We start from the raw sequence: 22332 nt of genomic DNA, 5'->3' as shown, positions 1-22332 counted from the left end.
TCCCCCATTCAGGGATCATAGATAAACTTACTGAGTTATGCATAAACCCCTATATCATCAGACGGCTAGCCAACTGGCTCACTAACAGGACACTTGTATGGCTAGGTGAATCCACTTAAGACAAGAAAGCTAGTACTAGCAGTGTCCCACAGCGCTCAGTGTTGGGACCTTTCCTGTTTGGTATATACTTCTCTGAATTGAGGGCCAATGTTGGGGGCCTTTGGCTCACCAAGTATACTGATGAACTGTAAGCTGGGAACAATCAGTGAATCCCCAAATGATGGTGACATCCTACAAACAGGCCTAAAAATGACAAACGACTGGTGCCAAAACTATTGTCTGAGACTAAATGCTAAAAATCATATGATGATACCATTTGATAAATTAGATATCCCTGCAAATTATAATACTGACAGCGCACCCCTAAAAGTACAGCCAATGGTGAGGGACCTAGGAATACAGATAGATAGTAACCTAAACTTTGATCACCAGGTAGTTACAGTAGTGAGGAAATCCTTCTGTGTGGCTCAATGTATAAATAAAGGCATAACATCAAGATCAAAGGAAGTCATAGTGCCATTGTACTTGGCCCTCATCAGGTTCATAATCAAGTACAATACTCCCTTCTACAGTACCTAACCAGGCATTCACATCACCTGGAGCAGCCACAGGTTTCTCATTAAAAAATAAACACAAAACATAAGACACATGTCTTATGCAGACCGACCAAAGGCCCTCTCTCTTTACGCTGTCTCATACTGTTTACTGAGAGGGGACTCATGCCTGATCTACAAGGCATTCTCTGATCCAGCCCTGATGAAAATGTTACACATTCGCAAGAAAAATTATACAAGGGTAACGTATTCCATGGACCTGAACCTTATTTCTTACTCTAACAGAACCTGCTGGAGAGACAGATTTGTATCCCAAAGGCTACCTTGTCTATGGAATAAACTTCTCATCTTTATAAAACAAAGCATGGCCCTCACTCTCTTCAAAAAGAATTTGGATAAATGGATGGGGAACCTTAAATTCACTTCTGGGGTACTGCCCATGTCCCTTATCGACAGACGTAGTCTGTAAAATGACTCAGGGCTCCAACACCCAAAGACCCACTACCCTGATACTACCCCATCCCATATCTGGGGAAATAAGACATAATACTGTCATACCCTGAGTATTATTGGCTAGGCTTGTAAAGGCTCCTGTGCCATTAGACAAGTAATCACCTATGAACAACAGAAATGGCCAGGACAAGATGACTGATGCCCCTACTTTCCCTAGCAATTAGCAGACACAGTCTCGACTCAGATCCAAGTAAGTAGGTCTTGGTGGTCACCTCAGGTATTTCTGCCATTCTGTTTCATTAAATTCCATACTGAACTTATTCTGGAATTTCTCATTCTCTCATTTACTTCTGAAATGTTTTGGTGCATGGCTTTATATACCTCATCACACCTTCCTGTAAACATGGACTGCATATACTCTTCTTTCTGACTACATCTAGAATCATGCACATCTCTCAGATCAACTTTGTATACTACCCCTAAAAAATGTCTTCCCATATATACCATGACTATGTCCCTTCCGCATCACTGTCAGAGGTATACACTCATATGTCTCAAACAACTGTCTACTCCCTAACAGGCAAGTATGGCTTTTTGGTAATTCAAATCAACTATATCCCATCCTTGCCTCTTGCTAGGTTTACCTTCATATTGTCAAAAATGACAATATCGATCACACATTTGGACGGACCAAATGTGTGAATTTCAAACTTCGACATTCCCAGAAGTTCGAAAATCAGCAAATCGAACAGCTGGATTTGCATAAGTGCATAACGCACTTATGAAGGTAAACCCTCTTGCTATATGTATGTATGTTTGTGTGTGTGTGTGTGTTCGCGTGCGTGTACTTATATATACACATGCATATATACATATATGTATACACACACACACACACACATATGTGTGTGTGTGTGTGAGTGTGTATATATATATATATATATATATATATATATATATATATATACACACACACACACACACCTATATATATATATATATATATATATATATATATATATATATATATACACACACATACATATATATTTTTTTTAAGTTTTGTTAACCAAGTAATTTCACTAGGCATTAAGTCTGTTTTCTGTGGTGAACCAGGAGCATCATCTGGTTAAGTGACTTGTTCAGACTTATGCAGTAGGTAAATGGAGGCTAAGAAGGAAATAAACCATAAACTAGATGATAAGCACATAAGAAAAAGTACACAGCCCCCTGACAATCCACTGTTTGCTACTCATAATTTGGACAAAATAACTTGCCGATGGCCCATCAACTGTGAACCTTCATTGTTTCACCAAATCTGTCTTTACTTTGGCTGCAGCCCCAAAAAGGATATGACATGGTAGGCATCATTCCATCACATGTAATGCAAAAAGGCCTCTCAGATTTCTTGATAATACAACTTGGCTGTGGCTCATCATCTTGAACCTGTACTATTTCACCCCACCTATTTCACTTCAACTATAATCTAAAAGGGGTGGATATCAAGCTTGTATATGTAATACATGAAGCCTCTTCTTTAAAGAGTCTAACCTTGAAACCTGGATCTCCAATACAATCTAGACAGAATTGCTAGTAAACAGTTATAGATTATTCATGGTATTCCAACACTAGCCTAGCTCCATAGTACACAGGGATGAAGTGCCGACTGTGGTTTGGATAGCAGCCCCAGCACTGGAGGAGCCAGACAGAAAGGGGACACGTAAAGAGGCATGGCCCACTTACCTCCACCAAGGGGAGGGAGGAGTTTGCAAGCACTTGGAGATAAACAAGGTGATGGAATCTCCCTGGAGGAAACTGGAGAGATCAGTCTTGTTGCAGAGGGAGGGACTGAAGGCAACTTTCCTCATGGAAGTGATGAGATGTCTTTCCCAGACAGCCCACTGCATATCCCCCTCCAGTCTCTCTGGCACTGCACACAGTGCATCAAGTTAGTGACAGGGAGAAAACATAACAATGCTCAAATCAGTCTCGTAAGCTCTCACCTTGTTGGGAACAAATGGCCCGGCTGACCAGAGAGAGGGTCTGATGGTTGGCAGGCACCAGAGACAAAGAATCACAAAAAAAATATTCCAACATAACCTGACTTGTCAACTTAATGTGAAATTTACCACCTGGATACTACTACCAAGTATTAGGGTCGTATACTTAGTAATGTTACTTTAATAAACAATTTCCAGAGAGCACCCATAAGCATGATACCCTCTTCAGCGGTATGCAGTCAGTTCTGGTTAAGCTTAGAAATTATCACACTGCATCAAAAGAAAGTCACTAAAAAGTGGTTTAACAAAACCATGCCTCCCTCACTCCTAATTAAGCTTAACAGAGATACCAGCTCTTAGGTTATAGGACTTTGAGAAAAGTCATTACATAATCAGGGATGGCAGCTACATGACTTCTGGCTATTGGCAGAGTTAGGCAGCTTGCTTTTGGTTTCAGCTGATTGTATCAATAAATATCAACAATATCCAGAAATTATTCTCCACTGTAAAAATAATATTATGCATGTATGAATGTTCGCTGATTGTATCAATAAATATCAACGATATCCAGAAATTATTCTCCACTGTAAAAATAATATTATGCATGTATGAATGTTCTGCAAAGGGTAGAACAGACAGATTAACTTGTTGCTTCTCTGTGACTACAAATATCATTCCTAAGCAGGACTCTATCATTTCTGAAGACCATAAACTAAAGCAGCAGTGCAAGTTTGACTGTTCCTACTATCACTTTTCGCTACTTCCTTTGACACTATCCCCCCAGCATCAAAGTTAACCTCTAAAGTCTGTGACCAGCCATGAATTAGGTAGCTACAACAAAGGGTAGACAGCATTCTAGCACTTCAGTCTTCCTCAGTGTCATCAATGATCGCTCTCATGTAACCTATATTTATAATGGGTGACCTGCTCTTTGAATGCCAAGGAATCCTTGTAAAACAGCATGAAACACATTTTCCATATCAGCTGATCTTTAAGCATCAACAGGTCTTTGACTAGGATAATCCTTTCCTCCTGTTGAATATATCTTTGTCTCTGAAGTTCCTACATTCAACAGTGCATGCACCCATTGCTGTCACATGTTGTTAACATGTTCCACACCAAAAGAATGGTCATAGGCAGTTAGTATGCATGTGGTCAAGCAGAATATTGAGAAACCCAGCCTAGTTTCGTAACTATCCCAGAGCACTGTGTGCTTGAATTCACAAAGTAAGCAAATGAAGACTGAGAGAATCAAACCCTGGGCTGCAGGAAACAGCTTATTATCAGCTTACAGCCTTAATCATCTGGGCTAACTGACAGATATCCTCTATGCTAACCACTTGTTTACTGGCCCCAGAAAGTTTGCCCCCCCAAAGAGTGAGCACACTTCATAAATGTGTGTTTCTATATATATATATATATATATATATATATATACACACACACACACACACACACACACACATATACGTGTGTGTGTGTGTGTGTATATATATATATATATATATATATATATATATATATATATGCATACACACACACACATATATATATATATATATATACATACATATATATATATATATATATATATATATATATATATATATATATAAATATATATATATATATATATATATATATTACTGCCACAATGATATAAACTTCCCCAACTTACAGGGCATTCCAGCAACGACTACCGGCTAGAGCTGCTTCAAATGCATAGTGTGACTTTTGAAATACTGAAGAGGGTCCCCTCACAGATCAATTGATATTTCAAGAATGCATTGTTTACACCTGGTACCCTCATCAGTGGGACTTCAACTGGAGGAATCCCAGACTGCAGAAACCTGCCTATAGTGGCAATAGCTGGAGGACAGCCAAAAGATCAGCTTAAAAAGCTTGATTCTTGAAGTACTAAAGCAGTATCCTGGAGTAACAAAATGCCAAATAAGGCTTTATTCATTGTGATGAGGTCAAAGAAATAATGTCCGGTGAAGATGTAAATTGATGACAAAGTGGCTAAATCAGAAATGTCTGCACTGTAGACAGATATTTTCAAGGTAAGCAATTGAAGCACCTCCCCAAAGCTTGGAATTCGACAGCAGCATTTTCCAAAGGCTGATTTGCTGTCTGGGGTGGCCAAGCTGTAAACTCAAAGCTCTCATTGCTGCATAGGAATGTAGATGAATACCTTAAATAACAAAACTGTTTTTCAGCTCCTCCCACTAATTAGCTGGATCTAATTACTACTCAATTAATCAATAAATGCAAAAAGAATACTTTCTGACTGACCCTAGCCAACAACTTTTAGGACTCCAAGAAAAAAAATGCACAAAATGTAAAACATAAACTGTAATATAATAAGACCAAAATAAAAAAAAATAATGGAAATATACAAACCATAAATGCAGAAAATCCAAAAACCAATGCAATGCAATAAAACAGCAGTTGTAAACTGAGATTCTTATTCCCACTGAAATAAATATTTCTTTTAAACCATAGTTTCAGAAAGAGATGACTGTTCTGGAGAGGAAACCAGAAAAAGCATTTCCTCAGAATCAGAATCTTCAGTCTAAGGAAAATTCACCAAACAAAAATATCAGTATTAGAAGCAGAGGGAATTATTTTTCTGTTTGCAGTCAGTGAAGGAGCAGGATTTAAAACATTAAAGGCAGAAAATAATCCTTTGGCAAAACCCAGCAAGTCTTCCCTGTCCGTAGACAGAGTGAAACAGCAGAAGTAACCTTAATTTTTTGCTATCTTTTCCTGGTAGACCCTCCTGGAAAACAAGTGAATCTACGGCAGGAGCACTAGCCCAGGAATCAGGATCCTTAGCCCGGCTATGTAGCAAAACATCACCTGCTACTTCCTCTGAGATAAGAGGTGTTCTCCCATGCCAGAAAGGATGATCCAACAGCTGCAGATGACCTCTCGGTCCTTACTGACTTTCTGAGGAGCTACATTATTCAGACTGAAAAACAACGATGAGCGTTCCAAGGAACCAGCCCTGGCCACAGCAGTGTCACCCATCTGTGGCTGAGATAGTGAGGCACCAGGCCTGACACCCAAAGACTCTCAAGAGGTTTTTCTTCTTATTCTCAGAGACTGGAAGGAAGAACCGGGGAGAATGATAACTGCTCTACGGCTAGCTGAGGAAAAGAGCCTGAAATTTTACACACAAGCATTCCCCAAGTAAAAATACATTTACAAGACATCACACAGCATACAAATATAATTTCCTAGCATAAACTACAAATGGTAAAAGAAAAAAATGCAGATTTTCTTCAGAAAAATGTTGACGTGGAAGAGTTTCCCCAACAGGGTACTTTATCTACTCAGACTTGAAGATTGCTAGCCGACCATCAGTGTCATGAACCAGCACAGGGTTCGCATTTCAGCATCAAGAATGGTCTGAAGCTTTTGCTGCCCTAACCACTGCTTTTATGCAGCTTTCCTTGAGTGCTTAAGGCATGTGGAAAGGTTACCTAAGAAACAATGAAGACTGACTGGCTGGCCATATCCTTGGCAGGATAAAAATCCATACAGCTTAAGGGTACTGCAACAGTGATCTAATGTTGAAAACTGAATGCTACTTGAAAACAGTAAAGTAAAACAACTAAAATTTCTAAAACACTACCCTTTTTTTACCAGAAGTTTGTTAGTCTTGAAAACAGAAAATGTACAAATGATAACATCACTGAAAAATCTGGTGACCATCAAAGAAAAGAAATCAAAATTATTTTATGTTAACTGACATAACAAAAAGGCAGTGACTGAATAAATATAACTAAAGGCAGCATGGAGCACTATACAGATGAAGTTTCTCTTAAGAAAAGGTGGAATATGAAGTACTGACAGTGGACAGAAAAACTAAGGTAATCTCTTAGTAATACCCTTTAGGTATACGTGTCTAATGCACCAGCCAAAGATTCATGTAACATGGGTGCAAGGCCAGTACTACTCTTATAGTAAACCAGAAGCTACTGGTTAAAATGCTGAATGTGTGAAGCAGGGTATGTGGGAAGTAAACTAAATGATTTACTGTTCCTGTGATCCATTCTGAAGGGCATCAGCAGCACTCACAGAAGAATGCTACTACCAAGGAAGAACCATACCTAGGGTCAACTGACATCCTGGAAAGTACCCAGATTGGTTCCCCCCAACTGAAGATGAGGACTAAAAAAAAAAAAAAAAAAAAACAACAGACACAGAACTGTAGCACAGAGCTTCTGCAAGCTTTTTGCTACACTTACTAACACAGTAACCTACAAAACACTTTCATTTAAAAAGCCACAATATTACATGCTGCTTTTTAAAGGAATCTCAGTACTACACTTGCATCCCATCAGCAACCACTGATCATAAACTCTAAAAGCTCGTGCCAGGGGCAGCTACCCACTGTGCCCCACCTTAGTTATGGCTCTGCACTGAGGCATAGATTTCACTGTAAAGTGTAGTAACTTCCCAAGAAATAATTTTGTAATACTGTGAATGAAAAGACCAACTGCATGAATTCAATGCAACCACATAGCAAGGTAAATATTTTCTCCCTAAAAAAAAAAAACACATTTTCTCAAAATACTGCTAAGTTGTCATTTTTCTATTTTTACATTTGACACCTGGGTGAGCAGACTTGTCAAAAGCCTTTTCAGACACAATTTTGGTCAAAATTTACAGCCACTTGCAGCAAGTTTTCACACCCCAGAAAATTGAAACACCTTCAGAAGCACATAGGCAGTTCATAAATACCTAAACACCAATTGATGATATCAAGGCTGGTCACAATTTCTATACAAAACTTAGGCTGTGGTCAGTTAATTTGCAAGAATGCAAATATTAAACTGGCTAACTCATTCCAGGACAAGGTGGGTCATACCATTGCATAACTTTCCCCTCCACAGCAGCCACCAATGACTACAGTTATCTTAGGAACAGAGGCACAAGCTACAGCAGTCATCATAGAGGCCTGAGCTTTCAACCTGTTTGTGTTAGCTTCAGCCTGTAGAATTAAAAAAAAAAAAAAAAGAATTTTAGAATAAATTAACACATTTTGCTAGTTTATGCATTCAGACACTTTCAGATTCTGAATCTACAAGTCTTTATAAAAGAAATCTACAAGGGACAGCTGACTGTTGTATCGTAATAGAATGACAATGATACATATACATTTTGAAGTTTAATAATTTCATCAGTTTTCCCCCTACATCATGGCTTAAAATGAATCATTACCATTAGAAGTACAAAGAAAAACAAACATAAGAAGTGTGCCAATATAATAAACTTTTTTAAGTGTGGCATGCAAGTTCTGACAAACAGGGACATTACTGAAAATAAGAAGTTATGTACTCACCATAATGTTCCATGTTGGTAGTCCATCTCACCCTTCATTTTTACATATGGGTTTGGAGCCGATCCTCGGCTCCGACTCGGCCAATTTACAAGTTGGAAGACTTCTGGTTGACTCATGGCTAAGCAAGTATCTCATGGTGCACCAGTACAATCCCCAGATCTTGTTTGCTGCTCACTAGAATAACAACCATAAAAACAACCAATACTAAAGGGTCTCCAACCAAAGGCAACCAAATTATTACTTCCAGATCTTCCAGGATGGGGGGCAGGAGGGTGGGTTGGTAAAAATGAAGGGTGAGATGGACTACCAACATGGAACGTTATGGTGAGTACATAACTTCTTAATGTTAGGTAGTTGAAGCTCACCTTCATTTTTACATATGGGACAACATATCCCTAGCGCCTTATTCTTGGGTGGCTCATTGAAAAATACTCTTGAGCACCATGGAGCCAAAGGATGCTCTACCCCTGGATGACAAATCCAATTTGTAATGTGTAATAAAAGTGTGAGGGGGAGCCCACATAGCTGCTGCACAAATATTATCAAGTGGTACCCTGGCTTGAAAGGCTGCAGAAGTAGACAGCGATCTGGCAGAATGAGCCTTGATCCTGTAGGGTAAAGGTTTGCCCTTCGAGCTATAGATAAAGGCTATACAACTGGAAAACCAATTAGATAGTGTCACTTTAGAAACTGGTAAGCCCAATCTAGAGTCAGAAAAGGAAATGAATAACTGATCTGATTTCCTGAAAGCCTTAGTCCGCTGTAGATAAAAACGTAGTTGTCTATGAACGTCTAGCTGATGAAAACGGTACTCAGCTGCATTACAGTGGTTAGGGAAGAAAACTGAGAGTTCTATTGATTGGTTTAAGGTAGCATTAGAACAAACTTTGTGGACAAAAGAGGGATTAGCACGTAATGACACCCTGTCTTTGTGAAAAATCAAATATGGTGACTTAATAGACAAGGCCTGTAGCTCCAATACCCGTCTAGCTGATGTGATAGCTACCAAAAACAAGGCCTTCCAAGACAAACATTTTAGAGAAGATGAGTGGGAAGGTTCAAAGGGGGGAGAAGTCAATTTGGACAACACAATATTTAAATCCCAAGAAGCCACTGGTTCTTGCAGAGGTGGTCTCAATAGAGTGGCCCCTTTCAAAAAGGTTTTGCATAGCTTATGAGACATTAAATTGGTATCTGGAAAACCTAAGTGAAAATGAGAAATCGCTGCCAATTGGACTCTGACAGTGGCAGCGGCAGATCCTTGCTGAAAAAGCTCATAAAGAAAATCCAGAATCACAGGAATAGAAGCAGTGTATGGATCTACATTCATTCTCTGTGCCCAAATAGAAAATCTTTTCCATTTACTGCCATACAGCCTCTTGGCTGAAGGTTTATTTGAGGACATAAGAATATGTGACACTGAGGATGATGCATCATGACTGTGGATGGAACTGGAGCAGCCACGCTGTCAATTTGAGGGTGTAGATTGAGGGGTGTAGCGAACCCGACATGTGAATCAATAGATCTGCAGCTGGGTCCAGAATCCAAGGATCAACCAGGAGGAGAGGCTCGAGGAAGGGGAACCAGACCTGATGAGGCCAGTAAGGAGCAATGAGGATCAACTTGCTTCCCAGCTGACTGGCTTTCTGAATCACATTGGAAATGAGAGGGATTGGAGGAAAGGCATACAGAAGTCCCATGAGCCAATCGTGAGCCAGAGCGTCTCTGGGAGACTCTCCCGGAGCGGGAATGAGGGAAAAATAGCTGCTGCATTTGGTATTGACTGGGCTGGCAAAAAGGTTGCAGCAAGGCTGTCCCCATTTCCGGAAAATCTGATCCACTGTTTCCCTTTCAGAGACCACTCGTGAGGCATTAGGATTGCCCGGCTGAGCTTGTCGGCTATCACGTTGGTTGTCCCTGGAATGTGTGCTGCAACCAGAAAGTGCTGGGAAGAAATCGCCCATTCCCAAACTCGCATGGCCTCTCGACAGAGTGGGTAAGATCTGGTACCGCCCTGTTTGTTGATATACCAAATCACCGACATGTTGTCTGATTGTATCGCAATTGTCCCTAGAGGAAGAAGGTCTTGAAGTGCTTGCAACGCCAGAAGCACTGCCCTCATCTCCAGAACATTGATATGAAGATGAGCCTCGTGTTCTTGCCATGTGCCTTGGACAGTCCTGCTGAGATAATGCCCCCCCACCCGATCAGGGAGGCATCCGTGGTCAGAGTGGCAACGGGTTGGGCCAGAACAAAGGGGACACCCGTGATCAGTTGATTGGGAGCTATCCACCAACGAAGATCCTTCTTGCATGATTCCATCAGCAGGACAGGATGACTCAGTGGGAGAGATTGGAAGGACCACTGGGAAGACAGAAGCCACTGGAGAATTCTCATGTGCAACCTGGCTAATGGTACCAATAGAATTGTGGAAGCCATAGTCCCGAGGAGCTGAAGAACCCACTTCGCTTTGACTTTTCGCAATGGGAGAAAACGTTGAACTTGGGAGATTCAGTTCTGTGCCCTTTCATCGGGGAGATGAGCTGTCATGTTCACTGTGTCTACCTCTGCGCCTATAAAAATCACAGATTGAGAGTGGAATAATGCAGATTTTTTCCAATTTATGGAGATTCCTAAATGAGCGCAAAGTTGAATCGTGGCATCCCTGTTTTGGAGGAGTAGATGCCTGGTGGGGGCGGTCAGGAGCCAGTCGTCCAAATATGGAAACACCTGGAATCCCTGACATCTCAGGTGAGCTGTCACTACTGCCATGCATTTGGTGAACACCCTGGGGGCTGTGGTGAGATCAAAGGGCAGAGCGCGAAACTGACAGTGACTGGCTCCCAGCCAGAAGCGTAGATGGCTTCTGGATGCCTTCTCCATTTTTATGTGGTAGTAGGCGTCCTGAAGATCCAGACAGCACATCCAAAAGTCTTTCCCCAACAATGGGAGTATAGTCTGCAGTGTTACCATCCAAAACTTGTCCTTCTTCACTGATTTGTTCAATCTGCTGAGGTCCAATATTGGTCTCCAATCTCCGGTTCGTTTTGGAACTATAAAAAACCTGGAGTAAGTTCCGGATTCTATCTGGTCTGCTGGGACGGGCTGGATGACTCTATTTAAGAGCAACTTGTTGATCTCCACAGCTGCCTGATCCCTGTGATTGGGTGGTACATCTGACATCCTTTTGGAAACAACTGGTGATAGGGAAAAGGGTATGATATAGCCTCTGCTAACAACTCTTTTGTACCCACTTGTCTTGGGTGACATTTAGCCAGGCTTCTTGGTACAAAGAAATGCAACCCCCGACCAGCTCCAGAGAAGTGCAGTTGGGCTCCACATCAGGAGCACTGATAAGGCCGTCCTCGAAAGAAATCACGGCCTTGTTGGCATTGCGGACCACCCCTGCCTCTAGGGTGACGTCTGCCATTTCCTCCTCCTCTGCCTCTGAAGGAGGATTCACCCTGTGAGTCAGGAAAGACCCTCTGGGACTTCTTGAACCACATTTTACCGCCCCTTTGACCCTTGGGGTATGGTCTGGAAGGGACAGTAAAACACACTCTCAGGCCAGAAAGTGTCTTTCCTTCTTGCTCACACCGAGTGAGTGTATCCTTCACCTTGGAATCAAACAATGAGGAACCATCAAACGTGGCGTTGGTGAAAGTAAGACTTGAATGGTTCCGCAAATTTACATAAGCGCATCCAGGAGTGGCACCTCAAGGTAACTCCAGAACCCGCTGCACTACTCATTCCATCCACAGCATAAGAGATAAGTCGCATGGAGGAGTTAACCACAGAATTTAAGGTGGACAACTGAGTAGAAATCTTGTCAGGAACTCCCTCAGTACACGCACCTTGTATGGAATCTCCTAACTCCTTGAGGAGATCTCTCTGCAACCTCATGAAGTGCGTGAGACAGTTCAGCGATCGAAGGGTAAAGGCCACTGAACTAAAAATACGCTTCCCAAATCTGTCCATCTGTCAAGACTCCTTGTTTAGCGGATGATCAGATGAAGAAGTCTCCGCTGCTACCACCATGGCATCTATGGGAACGCCTTTGGACAAGAACTCTTTACCAGGGCAGACAAGAACTTATTTGGTCTCCTGGGGACTGGCTCCACGGTGTCAGGAGTATCCTATACCTTTCGACTAACTAAATCCATCAGTTTGTCAAAAGGTGGAGACACCCAATTGGCAGAAGGTTGAGACCCGAAAGCCTTCAGGTACACCGACTCCTCATCAGAAGGGTTAACAGTGGGCCAGTCACACCTCTGCCTAAGGATCTCTAAAATGTCCACAAAGGAGACATCATCAGAGGACGACTTGGGGACCCTTCTGACTCCTCGAGGTCAGTGTCCGATGTCAAAGACTCATCCTGGGAGTCAATATGTTTCCTCTTACATAACCTCTTCCAGGGGGGGCTCCTCGGAAGGATATTCCGGGGAAGCCTCGGAAGAGTGGGGGCCACCAGCCGATGGCTCCTGAGGCTGCGGGTCTCTGCTGTCTCCAGAGAGAGTTAGGGGCTGAGACTGAAGTGGGTGCTCTCAGGGGAACAGTGCTGGTGCCACTGGTAGGGTCTGGAGAATGAGACAGCACACTCCTCATCATCTCAAACGCCGACCTCTCTGGCTCCGAACACCTCCTCCACTCCAAAGAGACGAGGGTCAGCGCCGGAGCCAGAGCTGTCGGCTCCGAGATGGATGCAGGGTCTGAGCTCACCCTGGCCGAAGCACTAAGAGGAAGGCTCGGAACCGAAGAAGATCGATTCCAACCCTACCTGTCAGTGCCGACAGGAGAGCTTCGGACCCTGGACACGACGGACGGCACCGAGCGTGTCGGAGCCGAACCCGGCACCAAGGCAGCAACAAGGTGTGCTGGAGCCAGCATTTTCTCCATTGGCACCAAGCACTCTGGCTCCGAAAGGCCAGTATGGCTCGGAGGAGGAATAGCAGACAAGGGCAAAGCTGGGCCAAGTGGCTCCGGAGCTGACTGGGTCGGAGCCAACAATAATTTTGGTAAGGCAGACGACTTCAAGAGTCTCAGCACTACCCTCTCCACATCTTCTTCTGAAAGGCTCCTGGAAGACATAGTTGGGGAGCTTGACCTGGGGGGCACTGGAGACTTAATTGTTACAGAAACCAGTAGGGAGCTTACTGACCGGCAGAGCAACTACTGTATCAATAGGCTCAGAGATTGATTCCAAAACACCTGTAACCGACTCTGACACCACCATGATGCTCTCCTTCATCTCCGAAGGCTGAGGAGTCAAGGAGGCAGATTTGGATTGTTTCGACTGTTTAGGAGGTGGGTCCGAGACACCAGCCGGTGCCGGAGAAGGCCTTTTTGAGGATTTTGATTTCCCAGACTTAGAGGAAGCCGAAGAACTGTATAGTGCTTCCTCAAAGCATGGTTCCAATAGATCCTTGAGTATGAGTTTGTTCTTTCTCGCCTGTAACACTCTAGGACAGAAAGCATGGTAGAATAAACACGACTCCTGTAAGTGGATGGCCCCTAGGCAGTAGACACAGCTACTGTGGCCATCCGTTAAGGACATTTTAGGAGCATTTCATGCACTTTTTGAACCCTGAAGGTTTATGCTCCTTACTTTCCTTAGACATATTACACACACACAACCCAGAGAGATTGAAAAAGAGAAAAAAGAAGGAGGACTAGGTCCTCTAAATAAAACAGGCCTAGACCTAAGAAGAAGTTACACGAGGACTTGGTCCTCTAACTTAAACGGGCCTAGCCCAGTGTAGAGAAAGCTAGCTAAAGGAGATACACGAGGACTAGGTCCTCTAATTTAAACGGGCCTACCCCAGTGTAGTGAAACTAGGTCTTCTAACTTAAACAGACCAGAAAGAAAAGCCCATGCACACAAGAGAAACCGTAAATGACACAATAAATTTCTATATTCCTAAAAACAGGTAGTATACTTGCAATCCTAGTAAATTCACAAGCAGATGCCAGCCAAAACAAACAATGTGAAAATAGCAGAAACTAACTGCCAACGGTGACCAAAAAAGATCAGAATAACAACAGACAACACAACAGAAGTCCCTGTTGACTAAGAGCGGAAAACCGCCAACTCCTCTACCTAATAATCAAAAAATGTGCAACGGCGCCTAAAACTAACTGGCACACAGGATACCAATAATCACTAGCAAACTAAGTTGCACTCAAAGAGGACAAGCAATACAACTGCCTAACATATTAGCAACACTAAATATACAATAAGGTTCTAATAAAGCATTGACTACGATAGAATATAAAGAATTTTGAAAAACTTAGCCAGAGCCAAGAGAAGCACAACCGAACTCGTCGATGCGCCAAACAAGATCTGGGGATTGTACTGATGCACCATGGGATACCTGCTTAGCCACGAGCCAACCAGAAGTCTTCCAGCTTGTAAATCGGCCAAGTTGGAGCCGAGGATCGGCTTTGAATCCATATGTAAAAATGAAGGTGAGATTGGACTTCCTAACATCATTTTGAAGATGTATTAATAAATGCTTGTGAATATATAAACAATTTCAGAGAATATCTGCTACAGCACAAATCATAAAATGGGGAGACACACAGGTGAAATATTAAACAGCTAATTTGCTGCCGCGGTGGTGCAGCGGTAGCATTGTTGCCTCACAGCAAGAGGTTCTCCTGTTCGATTCTCGGCTGGAGTGCCTTCTGTGTGGCGTCTGCACGTCCTCCCTGCAGTCGATTGAGTGGCCTCCGAAAGACATGCGTGAATGAGCTTGCCTTCGCTGAAGGTTGGGCGTCGGGCTGGCAACTCGGCACCATAAAAATAGACTGCCAATCATTAGCGGACCGGAGTTCCGCTGTGGTGACACCTAACTGGGAAAAGCCGAAAAGACAAACTGATAAAATAATTTGCTGAAGATTACACTGGCTATAATACTGTCTTATAATATGAAGACGAGAAAACCTGGTCCTATGCATATGCCACTGTCTGGTAGTTGGCATAGAGGTTAAAAGCTCCATATGGTTACCTGGTCTTTCATTTTTTTTCAGTACCGAAGAGTTTAATTCCCTAAGCTTCTGAACACTTACTGTGGCTGAAATGGGTCCATGTGGATCAGTTCACTACCTCTAGTAACATTTGTTTCTTCATGAATCTACCTTAGTGATACACCTCAAAGTCATGCTGCTAGTTCATCAACAGATAAGCATGGCCCTGAAACAAATAAATCTTTAGAAAACACATTTGTGTGAAGTAAAGACCACAGCAGCAAACCTTCTTGGGAGAAATAATCTGTGAAATAGATTCTTATCTACTGGTTTACTTAGCATGCACTAGATTCAGATGTTCTGCAGGGTCAGAAAGCCAATTGGGAATACTGTCCAGGTGAACTTCCTGAAAATACGATACATATGTGTGAAATACTGACAAAGCTCTCAAAGCTCTCAAGTTTCAGTCTCCAAAATGTGGATCACTACCTATCTTAATGTGGAACACTTACTAACAACTTAGTGACACCTTCAAACAGGAAGCTTACAGCATGGTGAAAAAGTGCTACTTTGTACTTATAAAGCATTTTTGATGAATTAATATGAAGTATTATTTACAATGTATGTATATTATTTAAAAAAAATCTTAAAAAATGAAGGACTGATAGACTTTCAATGTGGAACAGCATCGAACACAGACGTTTTGAGACTCAAAATGAGGAACGTTCCTCATTGTACAATTGATATGTATGGTTGCTGACCATAAATAGCAGAAACATAATAGTCCTATGCAATCTTCAATTAACATTTAATAACATGCTAATGATCTTATTAATATTTGGTAGGGCTTTTAATCTTAAACAGATTAAATCTGAGGAAAACAAATACTTGAGCTTCATGTTGGTGACTTTGTTTTCTTGAGTTGCCTTGAGTGATTCAGTGGTTCAGTTGCCTAGGTAATCAAGGTTGCATCTTGTCTAATGCAAATAGCAACCTTGGTTTAGATTTAAACATACAGTTCTTCCACTTGCTTTGTCTGAACTTGTTACTCAAATGTGTTATGGAGAACAGAGCTTTTGTGCCCCGTGGTAATGTCTGACAACTTGAAGGGCAAAGAAGAGAGGGACAGATCCTTTAGTCTTAGATCTTCCTGCTTATTTCTTCATTTTTTGTAAGCTGTATGGGGAAATAACATACTCTGGGTTTTGTGCTATATCTGTTGAGAATGACATACGGGTTTTGTGCTGTATTTGTTGAGACGTGCAAATGTAACAATGTGATGCTGCTGAATCTGTTGAGCCCTGCAGATTTAACAATGTGATGTTGCAGATCATATGAAGTGTTAAAGCTGACTGGCAGCTTGCACATTAGTTGTAATAATGTTTCAATTCTTTCTTTTTTTTATATATATGTGTGTTTACTGGGATAGTGCATTGATGTCAATAGACCATTTGCAAGCACAGCCTGGGTCAACAGGATCACATAAGAAATGAACAAAACATATTTTCCTGGTACAAGGATCTGCTAAAACATATACATATTCATAGATGCAAGAACAGGCTACAACATTTAGTTCATGAAGCAGTTTACTATGTTAAAACATGGATGGAAAAATGGAATCATGCTTAGCAGAGTTTTTTTGGATATGTTATATTTATATAATGACTAACCTGGTTTATACTACAGGGATAACAGCATATCATTATACTGAAAGGTATGAAGACATAAGAAGAGATAAATGTGGACAGCTGCAGGAAAGGATACCAAGGGGAGAAGACAGAGAAATGGTAAGAGAGGCATGCAGAGGAAGAGGAATAGAAAGGAGAGGAGTCTGAGATATACAAAGAGAAGAGGGAAGTAGGATGAATGAGAGGCAGTAAGTGAGGGGGGTGACAAGATGAGGTAAGGATGGATGAAACAGGAATAAAGGGGTGTTGAGAGAGCTGCAGGGTTCATGTAATATGACCTGAGTGCAGCTGCACTTTGCTTGGATGAAGAGATGTTCGTTGAGCTGTTGTCTGAAGTCTGAGTACTTTTGGTATCTCTGCTTGACAGAGGAATCGAGTCCCATAGTTTAGGTGCTAAGATGGAGAATGCATAGTCAGTGCTGTGATGTCCCCACACTGGGCCAGTAATCAAGGAGCCTGAATCCTCACCACTGACACTGGAGAAAGATATTCATTTGGAATACAAATGGATACACTCAGTATTTCCAGATGCAGATCTCTCTGCATCAAGCACAATTTCCCTTAAAAGCACACAGGGAACACAGTCAGCCTGGGGTATGGATTTCTTTAGCTGTCTCCCTCCACATCACCAATAAGAGTCCCCACTGGCACAGGTTAGTGTTGAGTCCGTAGCTGGGGTTCCAACCTAAGTCCTCCCACGTACTCTCTGTGAAACCAATGCTTTGTATGCTGTTTGAGATTTGATTTACACACACACCTGAGAAAGGCTGGCACAGATTCACCTTCTATGCCCCCTTCTGCCCAGACTATAAGGTTGTTATCACTACCACCAGAACCCCTGCCAGCTTCTTGAAGGCTCTTAAAAGGGTACCCAATAACACTGAGTGAAATTAATATTAATACAAATGGTAATGTTGACCAAACAGCCAGGCTTTCAGGACTGGCCAGAGTTTTCATCAAATAAATATATGCAAATACTCAAAGCTTAAGTAATTCTAATTTTACTTAAGAACTATTCATACCAAGAAATGCATTAGGTTTATTCACATTTCCCTGCCCCCTTTTTCTTTCTCAGCCCCATAACACTTTTAGAAAAAAAAAGAAGTTATGTACTCACTATAACGTTCCATGTTTGTTGTCCATCTCGCCATTTATTCTTACTGGATGGGTTTGGAGCCGATCCTTGGTTCTGACTCAGCCGAATACACTAGCTCGAAGTCTCTGACTTTTCTTGTGGCAGAATAGGTATCCCATCATGCAGTGGTGTAATTCTCCAGATCCTGTTTGCTGCCAATCATAACAATGTGTTTAAATTAACAATATGACATCAGGATAGAAAGAACAAGGAAATTCAAAGGAGATCCTTTACTAAAGGAAAGAGATCTCTCATCTAGGTCCTCTAGGAGTCCTTGGCTGGGGAAAGGTGGGAGGGTCGTAAGAATGAATGGCAAGATGGACAACAAACATGGAACGTTATGGTGAGTACATAACTTCTTTATGTTATGTTTTCCTATCTCACCTTCATTCTTACTGGATGGGGCAGCATCCCTAGCACCATTTTCCTGGGTGGCTCAGGGGAGAATACCTTTGAGCACAGTGGAACCAAAGGAAGCCCTGTCCCTGGAGGCCAAATCAACTTTGTAATGAGTAATGAATGTATGGGGACTTGCCCACGTAGCAGAGGCACAAATACTATCCACTGACAACCTGGCTAGGTAAGTAGAGGATGTTGCTAATGCTCTGGTCGAGTGGCCTCTAACTTTGAATGGTAAATTCCTGTTATTTGAGGTGTATATACAGGTAATGCAATTTGAGAGCCAATTTGAAAGCATAGTTTTTGAAACTGGCATGCCCTTTCCTGCTTTGGAAAAGGAAATGAACAATTGATCTGTTCTCCTGAAATCTTTAGTTCTATGCAGATAAAACCTAAGTTGTCTATGCACATCCAGTTGGTGAAGTTTGTACTCTGCCTTGTTGCTGTGATTGGGAAAAAAGACTGGGAGCTCAATAGATTGATTTAGATTGGTCTGGGAACAAACTTTTGGCAGGAAGGATGGATTAGTTTGTAGGGATACTCTGTCCTTATGGAAAATCAAATATGGTGGCTTGATTGATAGGGCTTGCAGCTCCGAAACTCTTCTTGCAGATATAATGGCTACTAGGAGAATGGTTTTCCAAGAGAGGAATTTGAGATCACAAAATGATGAGGGCTCGAAAGGAGGTAATGTTAAATGAGTCAAGATAAAATTCAAATCCCATGGTAAGAGAGGTTCTTTTATGGGATGCCTCAATAAACAAGTGCCTTTTAAAAATGCTTTACACAATTTGTGTGACATCAGATAAGGAGTAAATTCACCAATGTGGAAATTAGAAATTGTGGCTAGTTGGACTTTAATTGTAGCTGCAACAGAGCCTTGCTTGAAAAGTTATGCAAGAAATTCCAAAACAAGGTATCAATGTTTCTTTTGCTTGTGCCCAGTAGGAGTACCTCTTCCATTTACTAGAATATAATTTTCTGGTAGAAGCCTTGTGAGAGGATACCAAAATGTGCTTTACTGCTGGTGTGAAGTCCAGAAGCCTGACTAAGATTGGAAGTGGAGCAGCCATGCTGTCAAATTGCGGGTTTGAAGAGCAGGATGGAGAGTTCCTAACATATGAGTCAGAAGATCTGGAACTGGGTCAGAAGGTCTGGAACTAGGTCCAGAACCCACGGTTTCTCCTGTAGGTGATGCCAGATAAAGGGAAACCAAATCTGACAAGGCCAGTATGTGGCAATGAGAATCAGCCTGTTTCCCAATGATTTTACTTTCTGAATGACTTTGGGTATGAGAGGAAAGGGGGAAATGCGTACAAAAGTCCCGAGGGACAATCATGAGCAAGTGCGTCTCTCGGTGTCTCCCCCAGAGGGGGGATTAGGGCAAAGTAGCTGCTGCATTTGGTATTCATGGAAGTGGCAAACAGGTCGCAGCAAGGCTGGGCCCACTTTTGAAAAACCTCCTCTGCTATGTTTTGGTTTAGAGACCACTTGTGAGGCATTAATATTGCTCTGCTGAGCTTGGCGGCTATCACACTTGATTTCCCCAGGATGTGTGTTGCCACTAGAAAACGTTGGGAAGAGATTGCCATTGCCATACTCTCGGTGCCTCTCACCAAAGGGGATATGATCTGGTTCTTCCTTGTTTATGTACCAGACTACCGACATGTTGTCTGACTGGATTGCAACAGTTCCTAGTGGAAGAGAGCCCTGGAGTGCCTGCAACGCCAGAAGCACTGCTCTCATGTCTAGAACACTGATGTGCAAATGGGCCTCGTGTTCTTGCCATGTGGCTTGGACCGTCATTCCTGGATAATGCCCCCCCCCCACCCTATCTGAGAGGCATCCGTGGTCACCGTAGCTACAGGCTATAGTGACACAAAAAGTCATCTGATGGTCACATGGTCAAACTGAAGCCACCATAGGAAACCTCTATTGCATGATTACGTAATTCTGACTTGGTTAGACATGGGAAGTTCTTGAAATGACCCTTGAGCAAATAGGAGCCATTGAAGAATTCTCATATGTATTCTGGATGGGGGAACTAAGGTGATCGTTGAAGCCATGGTTCCTAGGACTGTCAAAATCATCTTTGCCTTCACTTTGTTTCTGGGTAGAAGGTTGGCTATTTGTTGTCTGAGAAGAGAAACCCTGTCGGGAGGCAGTCATGCCATCATGGAGACGGTGTCATGATCTGCGCCTATGAAAGTAATATGTTGACAAAGCAACAAGGCAGATTTTTGTAAACTGACTGTAATCCCTAACCAAGAACAGGTATGCAGAGTGGAGTCTCTCGCCTGCTGAAGTAGATGCTTGGTGGTGGCAGTAAAGAGCCAGTCGCCTAGGTACGGAAACACTTGGAATCCCAGACGTCTCAAGTGAGCCATGACTACTGCCATGCACTTGGTGAACACTCTGGGGGCTGTAGTGAGACCAAACAGCAGAGCTCGAAGCTGATAATGACTGGCTCCCAGCTGGAAGAGTAAGTGACTCCTTGATGCTCTGTCCATTTTTATGTGGCAGTACGCATCTTGGAGGTCTACTGAGCACATCCAATCGTCTTGCCCTAAAAAAGGAAGAACTGACTGCAGTCACCATTTAGAACTTGGACTTCTTCACGGATTCGTTTAGTTTTCTGACATCCAATTTGGGTCTCCAGTCCCCTGTTCTTTTTGACACTAAAAAGAATCTTGAGTAAGTTCTGAATCCTATTTAGTCTGTGGTGACTTCTTGGATGACTCTTTTGTGTGGCAACTTTTGAATTTCTACAGCTGCTTGTTCCCTTTGACTGGGTGGAACATCTAGGATTGTTCTGATTTGTGGGACAGGATGGCAAAAGGGAATGAAATAGCCTCTGGATATTATACTTTGACCCCATTTGTCTTTTGTGATATCTTGCCAGGCTTCTGATTGCAAAGATAAATGCCCCCTGACTGCCTCCAGAGTACAGCAGACGGGCCTCCTTTCAGGAGCGCTGGTAGGACCGGCTGCGAAAGGAATCACTGTCACCCTGGTTTTGTGGACCCCCTCTGCCTCTACGACAGTGTCTACCATTATTGCCTCCCCCTCTGCCCCTGGGGAATTGTTCACCTCATGCGGCTTGAAAAACTTCCTGGGATGAACCACATTTTTCCACTCTTCTGACCTTTAGGGTAAGGCCTTGAAGGTATGGAAAAACGTACTCCAACAGTAGAGAGAGCTTTCCCTTCCTGCTTGCATCTGGTGAGTGTGTCCTTGACTTTTGTTCCAAAAAGTGAGGAACCATCAAAAGGGGCATTGGTAAAGGTAAACGAAAGGCTCCGCAAAGTTGCACAAGCGCATCCAGGAGTGCTTCTTCAGGGAAACTTCTGAACCTGTCCTGATCGCTCCATCCGCTGCATAGAACATCAGTCTCATGGAGGAGTTAATGATGAAATTTAAGGTTGATAGCTGAGAATGACCTTTTCTGACCCCCCCCCCCCCCCCCCGCAGCCAATGAACCTTGGACAGCATCTCCTAACTCCTTCAGGAGATCTCTTTGTAGTCTAGTAAAGTGCGAAAGGTAGTTCAGCGATCTAAGGATAAAAATCACTGATGAAAAAACACACTTCCTGTATCTATCCATCGTTCGGGAGTCCCTGTTCGGTGGATGAACAGATAAGGATGTTTCAGAAAGTTCTTTCTTGGTGGCTGCTGCCACCTCCATAGCATCTACAGGAACACCTTTCGTAAGAAATTCCTTTTC

General features: G+C 42.5%; 1 protein-coding gene across 2 annotated transcripts in view; it reads right to left on the bottom strand.

The window, feature by feature from the left end:
• The window catches only part of LOC122813340 (biotin-dependent 3-methylcrotonyl-coenzyme A carboxylase beta1 subunit-like), a 936618-nt gene that overhangs the window by 120743 nt on the left and 793543 nt on the right, over nt 1-22332 (bottom strand). For both annotated transcript variants that reach the window (XM_044085603.1, XM_044085602.1), the window contains exon 10: nt 7947-8069. In XM_044085603.1, coding sequence (XP_043941538.1) covers nt 7947-8069 — 123 coding nt within the window. The remainder of the gene's footprint in view (nt 1-7946; nt 8070-22332) is intronic.

Source organism: Protopterus annectens, chromosome 10.part0 (assembly GCF_019279795.1).
Source record: "Protopterus annectens isolate FY-2018-M chromosome 10.part0, PAN1.0, whole genome shotgun sequence".
Taxonomy (NCBI): Eukaryota; Metazoa; Chordata; order Ceratodontiformes; family Protopteridae; genus Protopterus; species Protopterus annectens.
Note: the sequence above shows the minus strand (reverse complement) of the source record. Positions and strands in the feature narration are given on the sequence as shown.